The sequence below is a fragment of the Hylobates moloch genome, unplaced genomic scaffold, assembly GCF_009828535.3.
Source record: "Hylobates moloch isolate HMO894 unplaced genomic scaffold, HMol_V3 SCAFFOLD_12, whole genome shotgun sequence".
Classification (NCBI taxonomy): Eukaryota; Metazoa; Chordata; class Mammalia; order Primates; family Hylobatidae; genus Hylobates; species Hylobates moloch.
In genome coordinates this window covers 2,359,904-2,373,325 of record NW_026652287.1, presented here as the reverse complement: position 1 = coordinate 2,373,325, position 13,422 = coordinate 2,359,904, and the positions used below count along the sequence as shown (strand labels likewise).

The 13,422-nt window shown below is 53.7% G+C and overlaps 1 protein-coding gene across 13 annotated transcripts in view; it reads right to left on the bottom strand.

Moving 5' to 3' along the window:
- RIMBP2 (RIMS binding protein 2) overlaps positions 1-13,422 on the bottom strand; it is a 332,521-nt gene that overhangs the window by 43,383 nt on the left and 275,716 nt on the right. For all 13 annotated transcript variants that reach the window (XM_058424982.1, XM_032168269.2, XM_032168265.2 and 10 more), the window contains 4 exons: positions 11,621-11,772; positions 10,117-10,566; positions 8,030-8,176; positions 1,568-1,726 (listed from right to left, as the gene is read on the bottom strand). In XM_058424982.1, coding sequence (XP_058280965.1) covers positions 1,568-1,726; positions 8,030-8,176; positions 10,117-10,566; positions 11,621-11,772 — 908 coding nt within the window. The remainder of the gene's footprint in view (positions 1-1,567; positions 1,727-8,029; positions 8,177-10,116; positions 10,567-11,620; positions 11,773-13,422) is intronic.

Sequence of the window (13,422 nt, the reverse complement as noted above, 5' to 3'; positions counted from 1 at the left end):
CCTACATGATTTCTAAAACCTGACAACACCTTGTGGATGGGAGAGGGAGGCTGCTGCCATCCTGGCCGAGCCCCAGCCCCGGCGATCTCCCTGTTGCTAAGAGGTGGAGGGGGTGGGGCTCAGCCCAGGAACTTTATGATGAACTTGCTTGACCCTGGGCCACCTTCTGAGGAGAGAAGGTGACATTGTTTCTCTACTAAGCAATTTCCGGGCTCTTCCTCCATCAAAAGGAGAGGCATCAGGGGTGTGGGAAGACCAGCTGCCCGACTCACCAGGCCTGACTCATGGGCACTTTTTCGGAGCTCCTGGCTCTGGGGCACACAGAAGGGTCATGGGGTCAGACTGGACCACTCCGCAAAGGCCAGTGTGAACCTGCTCCGTGGCATCACCTGGGAGTGGGGACGGAGGAGCCGCCGGGGATAGCACGTGCTGCACCATGCAGGGTTTGCATAGGGATCTGGCATGTTCTTTGGTGATAGGACATCCCCAGGGCCCTGCCAGGGGCCTTTGCCAGGAGAACATGAGTCAGTTTGTCTATGCAAGTAGTCACCGAGTCCGCAGGCCAGATTTGGATGAGCCTTTCTGTCCACCATTCAAAATGCACGCCCTGTGTTCCTGGAGAAAGCAGTGCTGGGAAGCTTCTTCCCGCGGGATTTTCCTCTCCAAGGCCTTTTTCTTTTGGAAAACCCACAAAGCTCCTACCAATGGCTTGCCTTTGTCTGTCTCCCCATTAGGTTGGGACCTGCAGAGGGCACCCCTCGGCCTAGCACAGGGCCTGGTGCATAGAGCTGGTCATCCCGCACTGCCCTGCAGAGCACATGAACGCGGGAGTCGGACGCACTGGCCAGCGACCGCAGCAGCAGTGACAAACATCTCCCCAAGGCCAGGACCGAGAGGAAGCCACATGGATGGGAAACCCACCCTCCTTGGCTCTAGGCTGCCTCCAGCTCAATATTCCTGCAGGTAACCCCTTGCTGATGGCCTCTGCCAGAGCAGAAGGGAGAGGGTCTAGCGGGAGGTGGTCTGAGCAGGTGCATGGAGCCTCCAGCCTGTCTGTGAGGCTGGTGTGATCAGATGTGGGACACCCATCTCCTCCAACCTCACTGTGCTTGACCCCTGCCCACCGCCAGGCAGGGCCACCATAGTGCCCTCCTTTAAGGAGCTCCCTGCTGACCACACCGTCCTGGCCTCCGCTTTAGATTTAGAGGCTGATGCACGCTCTCTTGGCTGCCAATTCTCTTGAGATGAGACTTAAGGCTGCGGAGGGGGCTCTTCTTTGTTCTATTCCCCCCACTTCAGTTCCTGGCACAGAGCTGGGTGCCCCTGGAGGGTGCCAAATGGATTCCTCTACACTCCTTTACCCAGACCTTTTGGCCAAGAACAAGACAGGAGTGTAGGTAATTCCTGAATGCAGATTCAATAGTGAGAAAGAAGCGAATCCAAATCCGAGGGCTACTGGTTGTAGGGCAAGGCCCCTCTGGAGCCTGCCTCACCAGCCCCAGCAAAGGGACGTGGATGGAGCTACTCTGGGGACAGAGTGCAGGGTCCCCCTTCCCCAGCCACTCACCTTGAGGGCATTGTGGGATGTGCCGCTGGGCCGCCTCCTTCCCCCGTCTTCCAGCTGCATTTCAGAATACAGCTCCTCCTCGTCCTCCTCCATGATGTCTGAGAGGTCAGACCCCCGGCTGCTCTCCGTGTGGTACTCGTCTCCATGGCAGCAGTGTGGCTGGGGGCCAAGAAAAAGGGCTACTGAGCGGTGGCTCCTCCCGCATCCTACAAGAGGCCAGATTGAGCTTGCCAACCCTTTCCCTGCTTTCCCCACTCGCAGGGCTCATAGGCCTAGAGACGGGCACAGGGTGTGTGTTACTCGTTCTGGAAAGTGAGGCTGGAGAGAGGACACACCCACTCTGTCTGTTGAAGTGGCACAGACGGGATCAGCGCAGGTCTCTCAGCTCCAACGGGTACAGAAACACCTGAGCTCTGGACAAGACAGAAAACCCACTGGGGCTTACAAGACACACAGGCAGAATGTCCATTTCTGGGCATCCTCAGCTTCTCCAACTTATTGGCTGGACAAAGGCTCCAAACTCTGGTGACAGTGGAGATCAGTGCACACCAGGTGTACACCGGATCCAGCATTGTGTCAGAGGAGCAGGGGGATAGTGGTAAGGTGAGGTGTATATGTACCATAAAAAGACACTTAGGCCGGGCGCAGTGGCTCACGCCTGTAATCCCAGCACTTGGGGAGGCCAAGGTGGGCGGATCATGAGGTCGGGAGATCGAGACCATCCTGGCTAACACGGTGAAACCCTGTCTCTACTAAAAATACAAAAAATTAGCTGGGCGTGGTGGTGGGCGCCTGTAGTCCCAGCTACTCGGGAGGCTGAGGCAGGAGAATGGCGTGAACCCAGGAGGCGGAGCTTGCAGTGAGCCGAGATTGTGCCACTGCACTCCAGCCTGGGTGACACAGCGAGACTCCATCTCACAAAATAAATAAATTAATTAAAAAATAAAAGACGCTTAGGTTTTTAAAACATGCCACGTTGTCTAACACACACGCGCAGACATTGGCAGACAGCCTGGCCTGGCAGGAGATGGAGCCGCCGCACAGACTGTGCTTAATCCAGGCCCAGCTCAGCCTCAGCATGAGATGAAGACTGTGCAGATAGTAGGGGCGCTGGGCAGAGGCTGCCGACAGCATAAAGACTTTAACAAAAAAGTGTGTTTAAATGAAGAGGCTACCTGGTAACATGCCAGCTTGGAGACGGCGACAGCCCTGGTGGTCTCTCCCAGTGATGGTGCCAGCAGCAGCTGCTGGGTTTCCACTCACAGAGAAAGCACTGGTCACGTGGTAACGGTATTCAAAGCAAAGTAAACCTTCGACAACTCAAACTACACGTTCTGATGCACTCAGATTGATGAATGCAATACATCCATAAAGATATTCTGTTTTTGCTACATGGTATCAATTAAGAACAGTTTATTTTGCGGGGGTGTGGCAAGACAAAGGTATTCAATAGCATTCTGTGACGTAGTTATCTAAAAAACAAAATCTGGTTTCAATTACTAACCTAAATGAAGATGTGTATACATTGGCGTCACGGTCAGTTCCTGGCCTGCTGAGGGAGGCTGCGTGGCGCTGCGGGTGGAAGGTTCCCTGCCCCAAGCCCGTGAGAGGGAGGATGGGAAGGGCCTTGGCCGGGCAGTCTGCAACACCAGCCTCTCAGCTGCGCCAGCCCTAATGCTTCCAACCAGGCTCCAAGCGGAAGGCATGAAAGCGAACTGGGTTTAAATGGATTAAAAAGGTGAGTCTGGGTGTAACGAGGCCCTCCCAAGGGCCCCGGGGAGGGACTTCCTGCACCACCGCACAGTCTCACTTTATTCAACTGCAGCGGCGAGCTAGGGGTCAGCTCCTGGGATGGAAGGAGGTGTCTGGCATTCGCCAGATGCTTGAGGTCAGCCCTCTCTCCATTCTTGGAATAGTGTTCTCAGCAAAGTCACCAGCATTGCAGTGAGATGTCTAGTGACTGGCGCTCAGCAAGTAAACGACAGGGCTGGGGCCAGGGTCCAGGTCTGCCCTTGCCTCTGCTGACAGAGAACATGACCTTAGACACTCTACTTGGCGGGTGCCTTCTCCCAGGGGGACACGCAGCTTTACCCTCCAGTCCTCAGTGGAGAATGCCAGCAGGCAGATGGCCCTCCCTGGGGATAGGGGAGATGCTGAGCCCCACATCCAGCAGGCCTGTGGCTATAAATTTCACTTATAAAGAGGCTGAGGTAAAGCCTCCACGAGACAGGATTTGGATCATCACTATAGCCAACGTCCGTCTTATCATTCGGCAAACCACCTTTCCTCCCGCCAAACTAAAACTTGCGAATTCCTCTTACAAGCCTCTTTCTTTAGATTTAATAAGGGTACAGACTTTGGTTACATGCAGAGCACGTTCCGGGGGCCTGGTGCTCAGCATGCGCGATGACGGATGTGCTAATCAACTTGACTGGGGCGGTCTTTTTTTTTTTTTTTTTTGAGATGGAGTCTCACCCTGTTGCCCAGACTGGAGTGCGGTATCACCATCCCGGTTCACTGCAACCTCCACCTCCCAGGTTCAAGCAATTCTCGTGCCTCAGCCTCCTGAGTAGCTGGGATTACAGGCACCTGCCACCACACCCGGCTAATTTTTATATTTTTAGTGGAGACAGGGTTTCACCATGTTGGCCAGGCTGGTCTCAAACTCCTGACCTCAAGTGATCCACCTGCCTTGGCCTCCCAAAGTGCTGGGAACACAGGCTTGAGCCGCCATGCTCAGCCATGCGTGACAGTCTTTACACAATGTGTACCCACATCCAGTCATCAAGATGTACACCTGGAACATAGACAATCTTTGTCAATGAAATACTTCTAAAAATAGATAACTAAAGATATTATTTATTGGTACGGTGAGCATTTCTCATTGTGGACTTAATGAAAATGCATTTGTAATATTGGGAGAATGGAGGTGATTTTTTCAGAGCAAATGTCCCAGCTACTCTCAGCCTCCCTTCTTTCATTCATTCATTCGACAAACGTTCATTGAGCACCTACTATGTGTGAAATGCTAGAGATACCGTAGTCAACTAAAAGTGGAGGCTTCCGCTCGCTAAAACGTCAGTGTCTTGGAGCAGATGGGATAGCACCAAGGGGTAAGGGCTCATGTGACGGGACAGGCAGCGTGGGAAGTGGTCAGGGAATGCTTCCCCAATTGTAAAGCTGGCAGTCTGTGCACCAGCTCAACTTCAGTCACTCCCTACCACTGTCATGATGCATCACCTAGCCAGATGCCATCTGTATGATTAATGAATGTATTCTTTGACTTGAATCAATATTTAATATTACTTTAAAAAAAAATCTCAACTGTAAATGGAAAATATCACTTGTCATCTAAATGAATACAACATAAAACAATGCTGCTAAATATTAATGCTTTTTAAATTTTAATAGAAACAGACCTGTTTGCTCTGTTAAAAAAGAAAACAAGTGGGAAAACATGTGAATAGCATGCTTGGCCACACAGACTTCCTCGGCAGTCTCATCAGAAGGAGGGGAGGCCCTCGGAAGTGCAGAGCTGTGTTTCTGCTGCTGTTTCTACTCTTCTCTAGAAAAGTCATCTCTTGTAGCAGGTGTGGTCATCCAGAGCTGGGCGTCAGCACTGGTGGCCATCAGCCACGTGTGGCTGTTTACATGTAAACTAATTAGAATATAAACTAATCTGGAACTAACTTTATAGAAGTAAAAATTCAGGGCCTCAGTCACACTCAGCCCCAGGTGGCCACATGTCAAGGGCTCTGTGGCCACCTGGGGCTGTGGCTGCCATAAGACAGCACTGAATGCCGATCTGAAAAACCAGTGGGGGTGTGGGTCCTACACCCAGAGAACAAGTGCTCCAGCCTTTCTTCTGGGTTTATAACCTGAGCAGATTGCAGGGAAGGTAATGATTCACTCCTGAATAGGTGGGGAAAACATGGCACATTGGGAAAGGCATGGAAACAGGTCGTCTGCAGACCTCAGTTCAATCTAATTCCAGCTCTGTTAGACGACCATCTGCATAATTATGAACAAAAATTCTCAATTCTGTGGGCCGCAGTTTCCCTGTATATATAAAATAAGAGCTCACATTTACTGAGCACTTACTGCGTGCCAGTTGCGTTTTGCGTGTCATGTAATACACAGAAAGCCTCATAAAACCTGTGCTATCGTGGCAGGTGTTGCTGGCTCGACATTTGCTACGGACTAAGTTGTATTTCCCCACCCCGCCCTATTCAGAAACCTTAACCACCAAGGTGGCTTTATTTGGAGATGGGCTATTTAAAGAGGTGATTAAGATTAAATGACATCATGATGGCAGGGCCCTAATCCAATAGGACTGTTTTCCTTATAAAAAGAGGACAAGATACCAGGGATGTACAGACAAAAGGCCACGTGAGGACTCAGGGAGAAGGCACCATCTGCAGGCCTCGGGGAGGCCTCAGGGGAAACCAGCCCTGCTGATGCCTCAGCCCTGGACTTCCAGCCCCCAGCACTGTGAGAAACAGACTTCTGTTGTTTGAGCCACCTGATCTATGGTATTCTGTGATGGCAGCCCCAGCAGACCAGTACAACAGTCAACAGAAATCCTATATCCAGAACTCACCCAGGCCCAGCACCAAGAGAATGAATCATCTGTGACCCAAGAGACCAAAACAGATACCTCTTTCTCAACTGAGATGGCCCCTAAGGTTAGGGAAATCAAAGGTACCTGGGGCTGAGGAGTCAAGGCCTGGCTGGCATGGCTGCTCTTTAAATTCCTACGCTGCAAGAAAACCCACACTCTTACTAAACTCTAGAACAACAGGCGCTATGGGACTCCTCCTAACTCTCATTTACAACCCAGAACACGCAACTCCAACTGGGCAGAGGGCCGGCCTCACACACACTCTTTTCTGATAAGCGACTGTAGACATTAAGCCAGTTTCAGCTTAAAGAGGCTTAAGCCCATTTTAGCTTAGGCTTTGAGCCTGGGGTTTACCTTTTGATGGAAAGAGCCAATTCCACCTCATTCTAACACTAAAACCCCTCCCCATGTGTGGTGCACAAGGAGGATGCTACAGATATGTCTACTCACTGCATGTGCGTGTGACTCCTCTCGGATGGATGGACAGCTTTTCCCCAACCTGAATGCATATGGTTCTGTGTAATGTGGACCCTGTGAGGCATAAAAACCACCCTGCCCTTCCCTCTTCAGAGAGAGCACCCTCAGCACACGCCAGAGCCTCTCTCTTCCTGGTCTGCAAACTGATGTCACCAATAAAGCTCTCCTTTCTACCACTGAGCCTTCCTGGTGGGCTTTTGGATGACACATCACTGATAAGCCATTCACTGGAATCCAGTTCCTGCCTGTGTAGTGGCCATGTGACCTCAGTCTGCTCAGCGAGATGTCATGGAAAGTCTGACTGGAAGGAAGTCTGGCTTCCATCCATCCCTTTTTTCCTTCTTGGGGTGCTCTCATAGGAGGGTGTGATTATTGGAGCTATGGCAGCCACTTTGTGACCACGAGAGAAAGGCCAAGAGAATGGAAGAGATGGAACCCAGACCCCTGACACACTGAGAGCCAAAAATCCACCTCGCAGCCTCTACTGCAGACTCCCTGTGATGTGGGGTAATTAAACGTCTTTGTCGTCTTAGCCGTGACTAGTTGGACATTCCGTTTCTGAATGATTTGGATCCTCCAGATGAAGACCATGACATCATGGCTGGAGGAATCAGGGTACTTGCCCACTTGTGGTCTGTAACCAGCTCGGATGTAAACCCAGGCCTGAGAGATGCCAGTCCCCCTCTCCGGGTATGGGCTGTTATGGGAGTGGGTTCAGAGGATACTGTGTGATCTGATACCTGCAGTGTCTTTGAACTCCCACGATTTAGCATTCCCCAGGCCCTCGGTTATTTCCAGTCCCTCCTGTTGTCCAAGTTTTGTTCTTTACAGCATCCGAGGGCACTTCCATTAGGAAATGCGTGATCGGAAATTAGACAGAAACCCCCAACTGGCTGAAAGTCTTCCTCATGAGCCCGGCTCTGCCGTTTTGCTGTTCTGAAGGACGAACACTGACTGTGTGATTTTTGTCTCCCATGATGCCTCCCTAGCCCACAGATGGCCAACAGACATCTGCCCAGTTAACGGAGGTGAATGAGCGAATGGCAGGTCCTGCCTGAACTGAGCCTAACCCTACCCGGACCCGCAAAACCACCTCCATGACCGCATACCGAGATGGTGCAGTGGGGGAGGGTGGAAGCCCTGCACTTCGACTGTTTCAATTATCCCCAATGAGGGTATGTGACAGGCATCATGAAACCTAAACTTTGGAAATCTAGCATGACTTGGGACCCCAGCTGGGCATCTCTATCTCTCTCAGGGACCCAAGGGTAGCGGGGAAATTGCCCGTGTCTCTTGATCTCCACGGGGCCTGCTCCGAGCCTGTGCCCACCAGGAGGATGGCGTGGGGCCTGGCCCGCACTCACCTGCTTGCCGAATTCAGAGCCTTTCAGGAAGTCGTCCACCGAGGTGCCCCTCCTCTTGAAGTCTGGAGAGTCGTAGGCGTCCTCCTCGTCCGAGGCTGCATACTGCGCCGCGCTGCTTCTCTCTAGGAAGACGCTCCTTTTCTCTAACTTGGAAAGAGAAAGGAGGCACAGGGGTGAGGCAGGGCCACCTTCAGCCACACTTAGCCCCACCCGCACTCGCCAAACCTTCAGCCCTTCAGAGCCCGGCCAGGCAGCCCCCCACACTGCTCTGGGCCCTGCTCTGCTGCCCTCTCGCTGCCCCAGACCCACCAGAATCTTTTTTTTTTTTTTTTTTTTTTTTTGAGACAGTCTCACTCTGTCGCCCAGGCTGGAGTGCAGTGGCGTGATCATAGCTCACTGAAACCTCTGTCTCCCAGGGTCAAGCTATTCTCCTGCCTCAGCCTCCCGAGTAGCTGGGACTACAGGCGCACACCACCATGCCTGGCTAATTTTTGTATTTTTAGTAGAGACGGGGTTTCACTGTGTTGGCCAGGCTGGTCTCAAACTCCTGAGCTCAAGTGATCTGCCTGCTTCGGCCTCCCAAACTACTGGGATTACAGGCATGAGCCACCGTGTCCGGCCTCTTTTTAACCTTTGAGGTAACATTTGGATACACAGATGACCCCTCATTCCCTCCATTGGTCCCCTCTGCCCAGCTTTTATTAATACTTTGATCAATTCACATTTGTCTGAAACATAGGACTTGGAAGTATTTGCTTTCTCTCCCGCCCCAGGCTTCCCTGCCCTCACAGCCTTCTTGGGGGAGCAAGAGTGGAGCCGCATCCCACAGGGCAGCTGCCACCCTCTCCTGCCCACGGCCTCCCCAGAAGCACCTCCTCCCAAGCTCGGGGCCTGGGCTCCTGCCTGTGAGCCCATCAGAGCCATGGTGAATTCACATATTCTGAAAGGTTTCCTTTACAGAAAGGCCACACACGCATGTTTAGTATTTTTTATTAGTGGCCAATGTTGAATGGATTAGGAAGTTTCACGGAAGATTTCCAGTTTTTCAAGAGGTGCTGAGGCGCTGCCAGGGCAGGTCCACTCAGGAGGACAGGGTGTGGGCAGAAGGTGGCTCCCTGCCCCGTGTCACCATCATCCTTTCTGTCCTCCTAGACAGTGCTCAGCACCGACCTCTCAGGGTGCGTGCCCCGCCTCAGTTTCCCTGGCCTGGCCCCCAGCCCAGAGGAACGCTCACAGGAGGACAGTGTAGGGTCCCGGTGAGACCCCACAGGCTGACCCAGCAGGGCCGAGGGCCCTGACCAGGGCTGTGCTGCCGCCTCAGGTGGAAACGGGCTCAACACAACGGGAGAAAAAGAGAGCGGGTTCTGGGTAGGGGTGCGGGCACACTGTCTGGCTCCCAGCCCCGCATCTCCTCCCCCAACCCTGCACGGGAGGCATTATTCTGCAGGCGATTTCTCAAAAATGCACGTCCCGTTGCATGTATCATCTGGAACGTGCCCTACCACGATCCAAATGCTCTCTTCTGGACCCGGGAAAGTTCAGTTAGCAGGCATGCAAATATGCACGCAGGGACCCATATGCCCATATGCGTTTCTACACATAGGTATAGATGTGTATACGTGAGGATGCGTACAGATATGTGTATCTTTTGGGTGCATGTCCATATATGTATAGACACATGTCCGTGTGTGTACACACACACAGAACCTAGGACTCTGCAGCCAGCTAAACCAGGAAGAGGCTGGTTCAGGAAAGCGGGTCCTGGCCAACTTCCACCGGACAACTCTCAGACCCCCTGTCACACACCAAGGCCCTGTCTGGATTTGTCTGAGCCTGCTTTCTATGCCAGGCAAGTGCCTGCCATTTCCTTAGTTATGTGGCTACGTATTAGTAAATAAAAAACACCATTTAACTCAATCAGGAACAGGCACATGACAGAGTCCACCAGCAAAGCTGTGGGCTGAGGGTGGCCCCCCTCCCTGCAAGCTGGGATGCGGGTCCCCCTCCACGGGCTGGGGAGATTACGGGGCCCCGTCCCGTAGGGCTCAGGGACTGAGGAGCCACCGAGGCGGGTGCCCCAGCCTTACCCTGCTGCTCTCGGCCACCCTCTGCGCGGCCTCCCGGGCCATGGCCTTGGCGACGGTGGTGGACACTGGGGTGCCCTGTGGCTGCGGCAGGATGCGGCTGGGTGAGGGCGACCGCCTTCCGGGGCCCGCGGGCGGCTCCAGTGTGTGCCCATGCACAGGGCCAGGTGCACGGCTCTGCTCCCAGGCCTCGTCCATCCTGGCGTGGGGACCCAGGTGCTCGTCTTTGGTTTCGGGGACTCCAGAACTTGCTAATGGCTTTGATTGGGGTGCAGGTCTCGGGTGGGGGGTAGGAGGCACCAGGAGCTCGGGGGGAACGGCAGCAACTGCAGAGTCCACGGACTCGCCCTGGGCGGAGAGGGTCCGCACGGTCACGCCCTTGGCCTCCAGGCTCCGCAGCCGCACGAGCTCCACGGCCGTGCTGTCTGCCGTGGGGAAGATGACTTCAGCCACCTGTGGACAAGCAGAGCTGGCTTGCGGGCTGCCCGAGATGAGCCCCGCGGTCCTGCACGGGGAGCCGGCCAGTCCTCTGCCCAGATGCCCGGTGCAAAGGACCACGCCCAGCGACCTCGGACTCCAACCACCCGCCAGGTATGGAAGCTCCAGGAAGTCTTGCGGGGAGGGGGCGGGGCAGGTTCACAGACCTCAGGCCCCAGGACCCAATCAGTAGTAGGGGGTTCCGTCAGGCCAGTGACGTCAACCGTTTATCTCCCATCCTCTGGAGCCATTCTGAGTAGACGCAGGGGCCAGAGAGGGGAGTGAGTGTCAGGTTTATTACTGCCACAGCCGGAGGGAAGAGAGGGGCTCAGGCAGAGGCCAATGTGGGCTTCTGACTGCTGGGAGAGAGGCCAGGGCCCATGCCGGGGGGCTTCCAGCCTCAGAGCACAGGAGTCTGCAGGAAGCAGCTCAGGCAGACGCACTGCCTCTGTTTCCAAGTCGCCCCTGCTCCTGCAGGGTGGAGCTGGGGACGGTGAGTAGCAGCTGCTTTCCCAAGCTCTCCCTGAGGGCAGACGCTTCTACTTCACCACAGGCAGGGATAGGGGGCTGGTGTCCTTGGTTCCCTACACCAGGCACCAGGGATATACCCATTTCTTGGAGTCAAGGCCTGGTCACCTGTTAATGTGCAGACCCAGCAGTATTTTAAGGCGGGACGCGCCTTCAGCCATGGGTATCATCTTGCTAAGACTCAGTTTGTTGAAATTAATAAGGCGGTCATCAATCAAGAATGTTCTGATACCCTTTCTGGCCCTTGCATTTTTAATCCGGGGCAGAGCAGGGCAGGCAATGAGTGAGGGGAGGGGGGTGGGGGGAGTGCTGGAAATGAGGAAGGGGCCCTGGGGTGGGGTGGGTGGTGCTTAGTGCACGCTGATGGAGTCTTCGTGGTTGAGGGTGCCTCCAGTGATCAGGGCTGGAAGGGTAGACCCTGCCTCCTCCACTGAGCAAATACCGGGCCAGTCCCTGCTGCGTTAGAGCCTAACAAAGGCCCCCCCACCCAACGAAAACTCACCCTCTGCCCTTTGGCATACACGCCATAGCCGGTGACGTTTGCGCCGTTGGACAGCCCGGTGGGCGTCAGCACAGGTGGTCTCCAGGAGACCCGGATGGTGGCGGGGGTCACCCCAGCCTGGACGGTGACATCTTGTGGGGGTGCTGGGGGTCCTGGGAGGGGACAGAAGGGAACGGAGGCGTTCAGGGCCCGGCCCTGGCAGGTGAGCCGTGACTGGACCCTGCCCACCTCACCTGGAAACGAGATCATTCGGTAAAGTCGCCAGGGAAAAAGAGAAGACAGTGTTGAAAGCACATCAGAAACTGTGGTGAGGTGGGAGGGTGGGGCTGGGGTATAGTCAGGTACCAGGATGCACAGCTGCCCTTTTCCTTTAAATTCGGCATTTAGTCCCCATCTTCTGGGAAATGCAAACCTAAACTGTCTGTGGAACCATCTCCTTACCCGTCCTCAGTCTCTGTGACCCGGCAGAGCTACCTCTGTCCAGGGGTCTCAGGCCTGGCCAGGCAGCCACACGATTAGCTCAGAGAGGGGCCAACGAGATGCCGGCGTTTGGCAGATCAAATGGAAGAGAGATCTTGGCAGAAGGCAATCCCCCCATTCCCCTGCCCACCCCTTGTCCTCTCACCTTTTCTTCTCTCTTTTCTCTCCCTCTACCCTCTGGCTGGACCTCATATTCCCCATCTTACCACCCCACGAAATTGAGCAAAACTGAAAGATGAAGAGAGCAGGTCTGATGACATCGTTGAACCTGAGACTCCATTTCTGTGTGTGTATATGTGTGTATGTGTGTGTAAATGTGTATGTATGGGTGTATGTGTGTAATGTGTGCATATATGTGTATATGTGGGTGTGTATGTAGATGTATATGTACGTGTGTATGTATGTGTGTATGTACATGTGTGTGCATGTGTGTATGTATGTATATGTGGGTGTATAGATGTGTGTAAGTGTATGTATGTGTGTAGATGTGTGGGCATGTGTATGTGTGTGGGTGTGTGTATGTGGACGCATGTGTATGTATATATGTGTATATGGGTATATGTGTATGTGGGTGTGTATGTGTGGGTAAGTGTGTATGTATTTGTGTGTGTGTGTGTATATATGTGTGTGTGTCTGTGGATGGGTGTGTGTGGGTGTATGTGGGTCTGTGGGGTGTCTGTGTGTGTGTATATGGGTATGTGTATGTATATCTGTCTATGTGGGTCTATGGGGGTGTCTGTGGGTGTGTGTATATGTATTCGTGTATGTGGGTCTATGGGGATGTGTGTGTATGTGGGGTGTGTGTGAGTATAAGCACATCCGTATCTCCCACCAGCTGTGTTACTCTGAAGAACACCAACCTTGCACCACCATCCCCGGGCATGGCTAACCCTGGCCATACCCAAGACCATGGGGGGATGATACATGGGGTGTGGTTGGAGCATGAATTCTGAGAAATGCCGACCTACATGTGATTGTCCCAACTACACCCTCTTCCTCCAACACAGACATGTCCCTCCGGTTTACTTCCCACTCTGAGACTTCATTCCCAGTCACTGGGGTGAGCCTGGGGACCCTCCTCTACCTGACTCTCTCCATCTCAAAGTTAGCGTCCAGGGGAGCCTTTCCTGAAGGCCCCGAGAGATGTGCCCTTCACCTCCTAACTCCCCACGGAGTGTCCGTGTCTGGTGTTTCTCTTTCTTCACCCCCAGCACTCATCGGAAGGCATCGCGGGAGGCGTCAGTGAAAAGCGGGTGGCCTCATTATCCCAGCATTCTTGATCAACGCCGGGCAGTTGGGGAGGAAATAAAATGTCGTTGTGT